Source organism: Melospiza georgiana, chromosome 4, assembly GCF_028018845.1.
Source record: "Melospiza georgiana isolate bMelGeo1 chromosome 4, bMelGeo1.pri, whole genome shotgun sequence".
Lineage (NCBI taxonomy): Eukaryota > Metazoa > Chordata > Aves > Passeriformes > Passerellidae > Melospiza > Melospiza georgiana.
The window spans coordinates 68666120-68680707 of record NC_080433.1 but is presented as its reverse complement, the minus strand read 5'-3'; the positions used below and the strand labels follow the sequence as shown (position 1 = coordinate 68680707).

The window sequence follows — 14588 nt, the reverse complement described above, 5'->3', positions numbered from 1 at the left end:
ATGAGGGCGCTGCCCCCGCGCTGGGCGGCCCTGGCTGTGCGAGCGGCGGGCGGGCAGTGGGCGCCGCCCGTGCCCCGCCGCGGTCGCAGCGGCCCCGGCCCGCCGCGGGAGTGGGCGCTGTCGGTGAGCCCGCGGGGGCGGCTGCGGGTGCGGCTGCCGTGCCAGGTGAGCGTCCGCCCGCTGGACCCGCAGCGCTGCCCGGGCGCGGACCGGGTGCTGGTGGCCGTGAGCGGCGGCAGCCCCGGGCGGGAGCGAGAGCGGGACCCGGTGCGGGTGGAGCACGACGAGGCGCTGGGGCAGGTGGCGATCGTGGCGGACGGCGTGGACAGCAAGACCGCCGTGGACATCCGGACGCCGGTGATGTTCGGTGAGGGCCGGGAGAGCGCACGGATCGCGGGGGTCCCACCGGCGGCTGGGCTGGGCTGGGCTGGGCTGGAAGGCGGCGTTGGGAATCGGCATCGGGCCCTCGGTAGTTCCGAACGCCCCGCTGTGTGTCCTGAGCTCCGCTTCCTGCGTGTTGGGCTGCGCGGTTTGTCGGTGACCCTTTCGGTAAGGGTGGTTTGTGCTGGAACCTGAGCTGGTCAGGGGCACTCGAGCGCTCGCCGACATCTGGGCTTGGCAGCGGCTGCTCCAGAGAGACCCGGCCCGGGGCAGCATCCCGGGCATCCCTGCCCTCCTGGGGCTGCTCCAGAGAGACCCGGCCCGGGGCAGCATCCCGGGCATCCCTGCCCTCCTGGGGCTGCTCCAGAGAGACCCGGCCCGGGGCAGCATCCCGGGCATCCCTGCCCTCCTGCGGCTGCTCCAGAGAGACCCGGCCCGGGGCAGCATCCCGGGCATCCCTGCCCTCCTGGGGCTGCTCCAGAGAGACCCGGCCCGGGGCAGCATCCCGGGCATCCCTGCCCTCCTGCGGCTGCTTCGGCAAGGCTGCAGCATCCAGCAGCATCCCGGGCATCCCTGCCCTCCTGGGGCTGCTCCAGAGAGACCCCGGGGCAGCATCCCGGTCCTCTCTGCCCTCCTGGGGCTGCAGCATGCAGCAGCTCCGGCAGGGTTTGTGTGTGGAGTGGGTCTCCGCAGGATCAAAAGAGCCCGGGAGGTAACGGCGCAGATGAAATAAAGAAGGGCTCCCTTGTCCAGTACAAACGTTGCGTTATCTTTTTGGGCACAGGGCTATAATCTGTGCAGGGTTTCTGTGTATGGAACACGGTTTGGGAGAGCAGCTGTAGTGGCTGAAGCCAATAAACATCTCTGCTGAACTGACAGTGAAGTTCTGGCAGTGGCCCTGAGTTTAGGGAGTACAAACTCAGAGATCTGTGTTCAGTCACTAATGTGTTTTTGGTTTTTACCTATACATTTGGGCAATTTTCTATACTGTACAGAATGTTTCATCCTGCTGGAAAAACTTTTGATGTACAATGCGCCTCGTCTGTTGCTTTCTTAAAGTTATTGAAGACTGATGCATTATTTTATTTAAAGCCCTGCTGCAATTGTGATACGAGAAATGATGAATAATTCCACCCTACTTACACTTCATTCATGTAATCTATGACTTTTATAGAATATGATGTTACATATAGCAAAGACATTCTGCACCTTTTATCTTACTGTACTTTTTTTCCCACCCTGTGTCTTAGGCAAAATTCTGCAATGTGCTTTTTTTTTTTTCTAATTTTCGTTTAGAAGGACCTGAACTGTATATAATTCAAAAATGGAGAAGCCCTATGGGTTTGACATCACATCATTCTCACATTTTCCAGTCTTACTCATCCCTATAATTTAATTCCTTTAAAGTGCTGCTTAAAACTGAAGGGCTGTTTCTTAAATATGTTTATCACAACTTAGGGTCTGTTTTGTTTCCTAGCAACTAATAAGTGCACAAATACTTTGTAATTAAATACAGAATATTTGTGCATGTAATCTGCATATAACCCTCGCTGCCCTCAGTGTGCTTTGCTCTGTCAGAATGCCTGTGCTGGTTCCTGCCATGACTCCAGCAGCCACTGCCCTGTCTCTGGTCATAAACAGATGCTCAGGGATGGGTAAGAACAGAGCAAATATAAATGATATTTCATCATCAAGGGTAAGAACAAATGTAAATGATATTTCATCTAAGCATTCTCTTAACTGTCAGTTGTTTTCATCAGAGGATTTTCAGAGCGTGATACAGCTCAACCCCTCAGTGGATCTCTGCTGAGGGTCCCTTTATACATGGAAACAGTTTCAGCTTCCTAGTAAACTCTTATCACTCCCACAAATTAATTTCCTGCTACTTTATCATTTTAGTATGTGGTATTCCAAGGTCCTCCTGCAATTTATCAGTGAGTTTTTAGGTAGTCTGAATAATGTGGTGCCATTGATATAAGTTTTCAACCTTGGTATTTGTGCTAATTTCCAGCTTCTTGTAGTGTTGAAGGTGGTGCACAGCTTATAGCTGAAAGACAATATGGAACTAAGGGTATTGTTAAAGGCATTTGAAAATCCAAGTTGGTTCTCTTAAACAGATCAGCTGTTGCCTCTTTATTCATTGAACTCTAGCTGGACTGTCTTCTCTAAGAGTCTTGTAGCCTTGACTCTTACCTGAGAATTTTCAGTTGCTATCTTACAGGTCTTCTTTTTATTTTTTTTTTTCCTTCCCTTGCTTGACTAGCACAAAGATTGCCTTGGCTTGTCTGTAGCACATTCACAGAGTCCATCCCATAATTACTGAGCCTCGAACAAACCCAGTGTCTCACTTATTACCCTTCAATTCTCAGGTGTGTCTGGTTAGTAGTCCTTTACTGTTTCAGTTTCTCCAGGATCTCTGAGTGACTATTACAAGTCACTCCAGAGCTGGTTATTCTCAAGGTGCAGAATTCAATGTGTTAAGATGTGAAGAATTTCAGCCTTCATAAAGGGTTTCAATGTGAGGAATCTTCCTGAAAGTCTTGATAGTCAATTCTGATTGCTAGAAGACAATAATTTTGTTTTTGTCCTGTCTTTGAGATTCTTACTATATTCTGAATGTCAGCCAGAACTGCAGACAGTCTTAGAGGTTTTCTTCTTGAAACAAGTTTTCTTCTTGAAACAAGTTTTCTTTTTTTGTGGGTTTCTAAGCTGTTCCACTTGGGTTTGTGGTAAGCTCATGCAGTTCAGGTTCCCTGGACAATCTGTGGACTGTAATGTCCTTCCACAAGTGCCTCTTTGTCACCCCATAATTAGCAGGATGTTACTGTTGTTCGTGCTGTCATCCAGGTGCATCTAGTGATATATTTACAAAAATGTAAAGGTATGGGGTTTGGGTGTTATAAGTTTCTACTCAGTGAAGTGGAATTTTTGCTTGCGCTGAGATTCTACTTTTAAGTGGCCTTTCAGCTCTAGTCTGTGTTTTTTTTTTTTTTATCTTCTGAGTATTAGTTTGTGCTTGAGTAGCTCAGTTTATTTATTTAGAAAAGAATTATCCATTAAATTTTATTGCGTAAACAAAAGATCTTATCCCTTGTAAAAACACATCTCAAACCAGAAAGGAACTGTTGTTGCTATGCAAGCACTGTGGCTTTTCTCTGCCTTTCCTTGGATGCATGAGGAAAATGTTAGCTCTGTTCTGCTCAGGTGGTTCTGCCTGAGCTCTCTCAGCTGCAGGAAGTTGAAAACTCTTTTCAGTGTTTTCTTGTTTTCTTCACTTTGGAAGTTAAGGCATTTCATAACAGCTTTCACAATTTAGCTTGGAGCTTATCCAGGAAGCTGCAAAGTTATCTAAAGCTCCTTAGAGCCTGAAGGAAGAGCATGTGTGGAAGATGCTGAGCTTAAATGTGCATTTCAAACCAAAGGCAACCTCTAAGCAGCTTAGTAGGACCAGAAGATCCTCTGTTTGTCTTTGTGTCTGGTTTTGAGTCCTATAGGATTTCAATATCATACATGATCTGATAATCTTCTCTGATACATCTAACCTTCATTGATGGCGGATGTCAAGGTATTTCTGTTTAATTAAGCTTATTTATTTTGGCCTGTGTTAATTGAACCTGAAACCAGCCCTTTGATTTCTGGTTACTGTACATTGACTGCATGAGTATGCAGAAGTAAACTGTACTGAGGGCTTGCATAACCATAATTTGAGATAATTCTAGGGCTGCTGAGTCATCTGAAAAGAAATAATTATCCACTCTATTTCAAGTATTATAGCTTAAGGCAGCTTGATAACTGGGGTGCTTAAATACCCTGGGGTACCTCTGCCTACATTCTGTTACCAAAGTGTTTCAGTTTTCCTAAATATCTTAGTTTCTGATACAAGTCTTTTACACCACAAAGATTTTCATGCATTCTTTGTGGTCTATGTGGCTAAAGTTGGCTTCAGCCCTTGTCTTTGCTAGGGAGGAATCAAACTGGCTATTTTTGGAGTTTTGGCACTGAAACAGATTGGATCTTGTTCCTCCTTGTTAAAATTTCATTGGCAATATTATCCAGCTTTCAGTCTGTTGCTTTATGGAGTTGTTTATCCTTGGTTTGGGAACTCAGAAGGAAAAATAGAGGCTCAATTCCTTGTCCACTAATTTTTATTATATCAAGGCTACCAAACTGGTGTGACTGCAGAGGATAAGGCACAAAGTGTATTCCAGAAGTCCCTGGTGTTTCTTAATGACTTGTTTATGAATTTTCAAATTTCTGGGTCCTCTTTTAGCACCCATCTTTCATAGCTAGCCACCTTTTCAGATGATGGCAATAACACACTCTACAGGATCAGAAGATTTTTTGTTAAGTTTATTCTTGTAAAAGTCTCAGTGTGTTTGTATCATGACTAAACTGAGCACTCTCAAGCCTTTTCCTTGTCCGTTGTAAGAGCAGGAGGGTTTCAAGCTGATTTAATTCAAAGATTTGCACAAGCAAACTGGGTTCTGGCACTCTCTTCTCAGAAACAAAATAGCACAAGTCTTGGTTGTAGACCTTCCCAAGCACTGTGCAGTTGTCCAGTGGGTGAATTGAGCAGTCTGGGCAAGACAGCTTGTTCAAAACCAACATTGCTTTCCAGTTTACCTCTTATAGCCTTTTTTCTTAAGGAATTGTTAACCTCTGAATGTGGTCCACATCCTTCACCAAATTTAACCTTGGCTTGCTGCAGCCATGAGGGTCATGCTTGCTGCAGAGGTGTTGTGTTTCAGCTCTGTCTCTCGGATTCTCCTAGTTTGTCAGGTGACAAAACTTCCACTTGTTGTTAATAGGAGCTCTCAGTCTCTGATGTTCATGGTCTGCAAGCTCACTGTTCCAGGGGCAGGACAGGAGGACACTGCTGTCCTGGGCAGCAGTGTGACAGTGCTGATCTTCAGGCTCTGCTGGCTCACAGGTCTGACTTGGGAATCTCCTTGGGGCAGAGCTTGTTTTGCACATGCTGATTATTCTTTCCATCTTTCTGATAACCTTAGCAGGCAGTGGCAGTGAAGGGAAGACTTTCACATTTGCTTAAATGAAGGTTTCTTTACCAAATAATCTCCTTTCCTTTAGGGAGTAATGGGGCTCACTATCTGATCCTGTCAGATCTTAGTTCTTCTCTTGTGTCTTGCAGCAAACACTTTCTTCTTTTTACCTTTTATCCTTAGAAGAACTAAATCACTTCTTTCCTCTCCTGCCTTTACCTTTTGCCAGCCACTATAGTGGTAATTTATACAAATTATTAATAGAAATTATTATTAATATAGACAGAATCCCCGGACTGTACATTCTCAAAACTTCTTCCCATTCCTTAAACCCAAGGGTGAGACAAATAGCAGAAAAATGCTTTTCCTGCCCCTGCATCTTATCTACAAGACCTGCTGATTTTTCTTTGTGGCAGTCTATGAACAGTAGCAAGCAACAGTAGCAAGGTGAGGTGACTCAGACTGGAGGCAAACGTGTTTCTTCATGTCAGGCTTTGCAGAGGCTGGGGTGAATGATGCACACCAACACGTTCTGCCTGGAGCAGCAAGGCCTGTGTATTTGTGCTGTTGAACCTTATTATTCTACATATGGCCTCAGTCACCTGCCAACCTTCTACCCCAAAGAGGGTGTCAGGGTGCCCAAGTGTCTAAGGAGAATTTCTAATGGGATTGGTGGCTAAGGTAGATAGGAGATGGAGGTGGAGTTAAAAAGAAAAAGATAAGACTTCACTAAAGGTTCACACCCTGCTGATTCCTTGCCACAGGTTACAGTCATTCTTCTTTTTCTTAATGTTCTCTCTTGGAGTTGGGTATCTCAGACTCTGGCTTGCTAAACTTTCAGTGTTCATAGTTGATAGTGACTACTCAGGCTGTTCAAAGTGCATGGTCAGACACAGCAAGCAGGTTTTTAGTAACAAAGAAGCTGCTCTGTTTGGTTACTGTGTTGTTTCATCCTTCCCGGATGAAAGTTTGACAAGAAAGTCTCACAGGTATGTATGCTTAGCCGAAAGATTTTTAAATGTTGAGTCTGATGAAGGAATAGAAATGAAGTTTTGATATAGAAGAAAAGAATTGCTGAGCCAGTCTTACTGGATAACTAAGGAGGCAAAGGGTGTGTTAGTTAGAAGGGGTTTTTATGGCTCAGAGCAAAGGATAAACCTACCCCAAACAAGATGTTTTTACCAAGCAGAAAGATAGCACAGGCAAACAAGTCAGCAAAGTTGCAAGTAGAAAAAGGTCTCAGAATCTTCCACTACAAGAAAACTGAAAAACAACTTCTAGCTCAAACTGCAATGTACTAACTTTTAGTGATTGGAGAATAGTAACGTGAACATGGTAATTATAATAGTTATGACAGGCTATAGATAAAAGTTAAGGGATAGATTGGTTCTACTGCATTAAGATGCTCAGCAAAGTCTATAATGCATTGTAACCCAAACTAAGGGTCTGCAGGCCTGCCTGCAGCTGGAGCTGACAGCTGTGGGCACAGGCTCTGCCACCCATGGCCCTGGAGTGCTGTAACTCTTGGATGGAATAAACTGCATTTTGGAGAGCTGCCTGGAGCCCCACATCCCTCATTCAGGCTCTTACACTGTGTAACATGATCAAATACTATGTTAAAGATATCTGACTTTTTTTCTTTCTGTTGCTAATAAAACACTTTTTTAATTCTAGATTTGGATATCAAAACATCAGGGACTGGCTGCGTGAAGATTCAGAAAATAGAATGTGATAACTGCAAAATAGAAACAGAGAAGGGGACGAGTGTCTTGCAGTCAATAAAGGTACAAAGAACCTCCCTCACTGTTTGAGAAGGGATTGTGTGGTGGGATATAGTGTTAAAGCTTAAATACCAGTTCTGGAGATGAGAAGTACTCTGGTATTCTCATTGCAGCACTCATGTTGCTCTGTGCACAGCACCTCACCTTGAATTATTGCATACAATTGCAGCACAAAAGTCAAAACCAGTGAATAAGGAGGAGTCAGAAGTCCATGTGTCTGTGATAGCCAAAGGCAGCAGGAGCAGTGAGCCTGATTCCTGTCTTCCCTACCCCTCAAAAGGAAAAAGAAATAGACTGGGGTTTCCTGTCTAGTAGGTTAATAGTTGTGCCTGCTCAATCAAGACTTTGCAAGTTGCTGCTGATTTTTTTTAATGTGTATTTTTTTTTTGTTTTTTAATAATTGGTATATCAGAGCTATTGACAGTCCCTTTAGGTTAATTTTCAATCAGAAGTTACACATCACATGTCCAAAATACCTGACTGAAATATAGCTGATATATACTGTATTTATCATAGGCATGAGGTTGTTTTTTCAGTCTTAAGGCTTCAAGTTTGCTGACTTAAGCTGTTGTAAAATTAATCACAGTTTATCTGACTTAGATGTTATTTGGAATCAAATTCACTTGATTGTTTGGGATTGAACCTGCAGGAATTGGTATAAATTCAAAAGAAGGGTCAATTTGTTTTGAGATATGAGAAATTTTTTAACATTTTTCTGTATTGTGGTAAGAGAGGATTTTATAGCAGGTGTAGGGAAAACTGAGCTTAGGGAGGGGTGTAATATCCAATAGAGCTAGGTGTGCTCTACAACTGGGGAACTATAGACAACTTAAGGCTTCCAGATTCTGTGTAATTGTAATTTTACTCTTCTAAAGATACCTAAAATCTAACAGAAGTTAATAGCACTATCTGATGCCCACCTAAAATTTTCATTAAACATTATTCTGTTATGTAGTAATGACAACAATGAGAAACTGCATAGCATGAGAAAACAAGGTGGTTTTGGGCAGTAATAATGGCAGTAATCATGGCATGCCATCACATCAAGAATTTTTTGTGGTGTCATGGAAAAAGATGGTTTTGAGGAAAGACCACCAACTTCTGGGAAACGTGTCTCAAAAATATATTTCACAAAAAAGAGCTGGATCTTAATCTAATCTTGTTTTTAAGTACTATTGTTCTAGTAAGGTGACTGAACTATTTTTTTCTGATAAAGCTTCAGGAATTATATTCAGTATTATCAGAGAAGCAGAATTATTTGGGAGAAACAGAAGTATCAGCCTTCAGGGTTTTTCCAAAACTACTAAAAGTGTTATGGATCAGATGCTGTAGTGAAGCATAAGAGCTGATTCCCTTTCTGGGAATTTGCTTTACTGAGCAAACTGAAGGGATAGTGCCCTCCCCTGGATGGATTAAAGCTCTTTTAATGTTGGTTTGCTGTTATTAACAAACCTCATTAACTAACAAAGCAGGAGAGCCTTTCTTTACAGGAGAGAGAAAAGATTGTTGATAAATTACTTCAAATGAAAAAATCTGATCATGCAGGGATTATTCAAGAGCACCAGCAAACAGCTTCACAACTGCTCATTTTCTTAACTTGCAAGAAGTTGTTAGTATAAATTGTAATTTAAAAAAACTTTTTGATATACAAAGCTTTTTTATATGCAATCTAGAGTGCCTTTACAAAAGACTTAAGGATTTGACCTCTACTTTGCTTTATCATGCATACCAGTGATTGAACAGAAAGGAGGAGTCTCTATGAGGCTTATTAATGGATTTTGTCTGGCAGTTTTGCTGTGGTAGACATTACCCAGCCAGTGAGATTTGTTGAGGGTGGTTTTATTGAATTTTGTTTTGTTTTGTTTGGATGGTGATTGTTTTTTAATTGGCTGAAGTCCAGTTCACCCTATCCCTTCCAAGTCTCTAGGTCAACTAATGGCAACAGTAATTCCAAAATGCAGTTATGGCATTTTGGTCTTCTTCAGAGTATGAATTGTTCACAAATTCTTTATTGAGAAAGCAGTACTTCTTTTAAATTTTTTGTGGTGCTTCTTATGATGACAGTGCCACCAGGGAGACCCTTTAATTATGTTTCCATGTTCCTCAATTACTTCTTGACTGTGCTGATGATAACAAGAATTTCCAGGCATCTCTCTCACACTGGCAGAAGGCCTGCTGTGCTTCCTCAGCACACCCCTTGTCAGAGCCTGATTCATCCTGCACCTGTGTCCTTCTCTTCTTCTGAACAAATTTTTCTGGTTTTCCTCTGACATCTGTTAAGGTCTTGACAGCCTTTTGCCGCTTCCTTATTCAAACCTTTCTCCCCTGCTTAGACAATTTTTGCTATGAAAAATTATTGCTTTTTTTCTTTCAGCTAGTGGAATATTTCCTCTTAGTGAAAAAGCTGCTTCACCACTGTAACTGGTTTCTTCTCTCAGCAAATCCTTCTGTCTGTTAGGTGTCTCTAGAAATACTTACCTCTGAAAGCCTGGTTGTTTTTTTCTTAGGAAGATATTCTAATAATTTGGGATGGGGAAAATTAGTGTCTATGTTGTGGTTTTATTTTACTGATCTATCAGGGGCCACACTGGTGAGCCCTTGCTATACACTGGTTTTTCCAATCTTGCAAGTTCCCATATTCTCCTCAAGGTACATATTTGGAGAACTTGCTGTTTAAACATTATTCTGATAACAAGTATGGTGTCCCTGCTTCAAAGGAGTGTGATGGCAGATTGAAACATTTAATTCATCATGTTACTGTAGAAGGAGAGAACTATCTATTTAACTCTAATTTTTCAAGATTTTTTCTCTTTTACAGATGGCTATATTTTATTCACAAGAGCTGGTGGCTTTGGTTTTGTTTTTGAGATTGTTTTATGTGTATTTCTGTACTTTTTTTTTCTCGTGTATGCAGCAACAGCTGGAAGCTATAAGGGCTGTAGAGCAGTGTTTGCTTCTAATCTGGCTAATTTGTTAATAACTGGAGATTTACCTTATGCAAAACAATTTTAATTAGAATTTGTGTGCAGTAAAACGCTGTAGAATCTGGTTCTTTTTGCAGGACTGAGGCTTCCAGTGGTTAATGTGGTACAACTTGAAAAACAAGATAACCATAACTGGAGAACCAGTTATCCTAACTGTATGATTTTTTAACTTTTTTCAGAGCCATAAAATTGATATAAGGACAAATGGTGGTAAAGTAATTGGTCTTGGAACACTTTATGGCAATACAGATATTTGTGCAACAGAAAAGGGGGTAAGTAGGAAGTAAAACTTTCTCTTCAATGGCTTCTCTTCAATTCTCCTCATTTGTTGTAAAAGGACTAAATTAAAAAATTGTGCTAAAGAATATGTAAATAACTCTCATTGTAACTTCACTGTTTCTTATGTTTGTCTGTTAAATTATATTATCCTGTGCTTGATTTGGATTGATAAACAGGCTCCACAGAAAGCAGAATAAGTGTGTGATCATTCCATCAGTACAGAGGTCATTCTACTGATACAACCCATCAGCTTTAATTATATAGACCCCTCAGGACATTGTTAAACTTTCTCCTTGGCTAATATGTAGGCATCTGGACTCTGCAGAAGGCTCAGGAGTTTTGGTGGGTAGTGGCTTGATATTTGTAGATGCTGTACACTTGTAGTGTTATGTAAGAATGGAAGAGTAGAAGGTTTTGCAGACTTCTTTGCAGCTGAGGAAATGTAATCACAGGTAATCTTGCTATGAGATGCATTGGGAAGAATCACAAACAGAACAATTTTGTTGAGAACTAGTTTGGTTTTTTCAGTAGATGGCAGTATGAGACTAACCACAAACTACTGTACGCTGCTTTTGTTTCTTGACATAAGTAGTCAATTCTCCTTTATTTAGAGTAGTGTAGAGCTAAACTCTCTGCAGTTCTCACACCCAGTCTTGGTTTTAGGCATTGTAATGTCCATTAAAATAACTAAATGGGCTGCATTAGGATTCCCTGGATCTGAGGTGTTGCTGTGTGACCATGTGGAGCCAAGCCAAGGCTGGGAGTGGCTGTGGCTGTGCTCTGACAGAGTCCATGGGCACCTTTAACCAGCAGGAATGGGAAGAGTCAGAGAATGGGGTAACCCTCCCTTGCCAGGGTAGATTTGAGCCCAAACTAGTGAGTTCCAGGCATCCAAAGTCACTTCTGTGAGGTGCTGTTTGGCATTGCTGTGCACCTTGTGGGTTCCCAGGTCAGTTCATTTACCTAGAGCCTGCTGTGAGCTGTTCTTGATGCCCTGCTGTAAACTGAGCAACTTGCCATTGGATTTTCCAAAAACTGTCAGCATTAATTTATCTGTGCTTCTTTGGAAGTGGGTGTTAGACTGCCTTTTGTGTAATAAATGTGATAATTGTATCTGTATGGGAAAATATAGTTCAGAAAATTGTTTTACTTTGAGCCTTTAAATGCTTTTTAAAAAATTAGCTCTTTTCAGAAACATCACCCTTGTGAAACAATAAAACAAATGTCATACAGATTAAATTTGTGATCATAAATATTTATATGTAGTATGTAATATTACAAGAAGTCAATCTTAGAGTTGTAAAGCTGTAGTAACGTGAGTGAAGTGAGTCATTTTAGCACGAATTCACAGCTACAGAACAGTATTTTGGCTTATGTTATTGAACTTCTCACTAACAAATTTTGTAGTGTGGTTAGGAAGGACAGATTTTGTTTCTCAGCTGGCCACTTCTGTTACTAATCAGTCAGCCTTATGTCTCCTCTGTGTGCTTGTGTGAGATGTTTCTTCCATCAGATGCAGTCATCATTATGTAATTATGGCTCTGTCAGCATTTCCAGCCCTCTCCTGGAGGTGGGGGGGGAGAGGATGTGGTAAAAGGCACTAAGCACTTGGAAAATTAATATTTTTTAAGGGGAGAAGTGGGAGAAGACACTAGTAAAGCATTTGAGCAATGATAGCAGAAAAAGGAAGGCCAAGAGCAGGAATGTGTGGAGAAGGAGCTGTGTATGTCCTATGTAAGCATAGCAAGATGTCAGTTTTTATCTTGAGAATGTGTTCAGGTGTAAAACCTTCTCAGTCTGACTTGTGCAGATGAGACCAATGGGACTTGAGCCTGAGGTCAGTTTCAGGAACTGCAACCCCCAAGTCTCCATGCCCAAGGGAAGGAATTTTTTCCTGACAATCTGGTGGTTCAATGGACAAAAATAAAGAAATTGGTTTGCCTGGGGCGTTATTAGCTAATCTGTGCCATGGAGACTTTTCTATAACACTTGCTCTGTTGAGCCAGACATCTGTGTTCTGCCAGAACTCCACAAGAGTTAAAGAATTTGGGATTGAAAGCATATTCATTGAAAAGCAATCCTATTTTTCCATGCTTTCCCCATCTGAAATACTTTTTTATTCTTATATTTGAGCAGTCTGACTTCCCCTTCCTCCCTGCCCATACCCTGATTTGGGTTATTCTGAAACAAATATTCTTTGTATTGGTAGTTTTTGTTTTATTGTTTACAGTAACTTCTTTTGATCTGGAGCTGAGGAAACTCTTCTTATTACTTTCTTAAAATTGTGCAATTTTAAGAAAGGCAGTTGAGGCTGGTAAAAGAGTTGGTATGTGAGATTATTTAAAAATTAAGTGCTTTATTGTAAACAAATAAATATATCTAAATAGAATTAAAACTTTCATTCTATAGGAAGAGAGGTAGCTATTTGAATTTCCCTTTGCCTGGTTAGGAATGCCACAAGGCAGCCAGTTTGTATCCAAACGATGCAGATATTTTTATTTTCTTCCTCCCCTTTCAAGTGTGCTTTGCACTATTTTCATTGCGCTGATATCAGTGATGGCCTTCAAATGGGAAATGTTCTTTGCAAGTCATTTAACTCTTAGAACAGGTGGGATCATAGAGCCTAAAATGAGAGTGCCTTTCCCTTTCCTTGCTGCTGTGACCATGTGTCACAGCAGGTTTGCACTTTGCCGTGCAGGGTGGGGAGTGGGGAGCATCCCTAGGACAGATGCAATGTAAATTAGTGTTTAAGATCTCTGGTTATTAGGGTTTTGTTGCAAGCAGTACTAGATGAAAAGTTTGTGTTCAGTAGTGACAAGTTGTGCCTTTGTTACTGGATTTTGTTTCTGTCTGTGGCACAGCAGCACCTGCAGTGATTGTAGGCATTGACTGGCACATATGTCTACTTCTACCATAGGCTATGCGTAGCATTTTGGTTTTCTTAAAGTTTAATGTATTTTGCTAAATTATTGGCGATCTAATCAGTATTGTAGCATGGGAAAAGTCTCAAGCCCAGTAGTTCCATTCTGTAATCTTATAATTTAGTAGTTCAGTGTGAATAGATGGCTAAGGCCACAGTGTAATTTGGCTGTCAAATAGCCCATACTGAGGGAGACTCTTCAGCTCAGTTTTTGGGATACAGTGCAGCACTGAGTTTGTGTAACACTAGTAGTTATTTGTCAGAATATCTCTTGCTTCATCCATAGCTTATTCTTTATATAGTATTATACTGGAAGGATTAACAGACTTATTTTTTTATATTAACTTTATTTGCACAAGATGGCAATGCTAAAATGACAAGGAGGATGTAAAAATAATTTGAGTGAGGCACAGTTTTATCTAGAAAGCCATGTATTGTTTCATATAATGAATGAGGATTTTGTGCAATTCACTGAAAGTCTGTATAAGCAAAATAGAAACTAATTGAGTGGGGTTCAGGTATGAGCTATTGCATTCTTCCATCATAAATTGAATTTAACTGAACAGAACAGAATTCAGTTTCATACGGTTGCTGCACAAGGATGTGAATTTTTATGTTTTGTTCAAATACATTGATGTTTTATCATGTGACTCATCACTTTTACATAGATAAGCTCATCTGTCACCTTTTATTTCCCAAATGTGCAACTTTCCACATTCTATCCTTTCTCTCTGTTTCTATTGCTAAGAAGTAGAAATGGTGATCTTATCCCTGGTTTTTTAAGGCTTTGTATGCCTTGAGGCTTAAGTCCAAGAATAGAAGCCTGAGTAACCAAGGTAATAGGAAAATTATGCTGAGAAAAAGGGCAGCTGGGTGGGGCTTTTTTGCAAACCCTCACCAAAGATATACCTACAATGTAAACCATTAAAAATCTTCATAAATAGCTGTGTGTAACAAGACAGAGGATGTTTCTATTTGTGGTGGCAGAAAATTGATCATCAATGCTCCAAGTGTCATAATGCTGTACGAAGATTCAGTCTTCGTAATTAAAGTTAATAATTCATTTTGCTTTTCAGAATGAAGTGTTTAATTTTTGAAAATTAAATTAAGCTTTTCTTTCCTCTGTTTGTGACTACTTGGGTTCTTCACCTGAACTGTGGATGTAATAACTCATAGGAATGTTGTGAAGAATCATTCATTAGTTCTTGAGTCAGAGCTCTTGGATGAGAAGGTTTTTTGTTTT

General features: G+C 41.2%; 1 protein-coding gene across 1 annotated transcript in view; it reads left to right on the top strand.

Annotated features, from left to right (window-relative positions):
• FAM185A (family with sequence similarity 185 member A) overlaps positions 1 to 14588 on the top strand; it is a 37971-nt gene continuing 23383 nt past the window's right edge. The window contains exons 1-3 of the mRNA XM_058022910.1: positions 1 to 367; positions 7056 to 7165; positions 10326 to 10418. Of these exons, the coding sequence (XP_057878893.1) occupies positions 1 to 367; positions 7056 to 7165; positions 10326 to 10418 (570 nt within the window). The remainder of the gene's footprint in view (positions 368 to 7055; positions 7166 to 10325; positions 10419 to 14588) is intronic.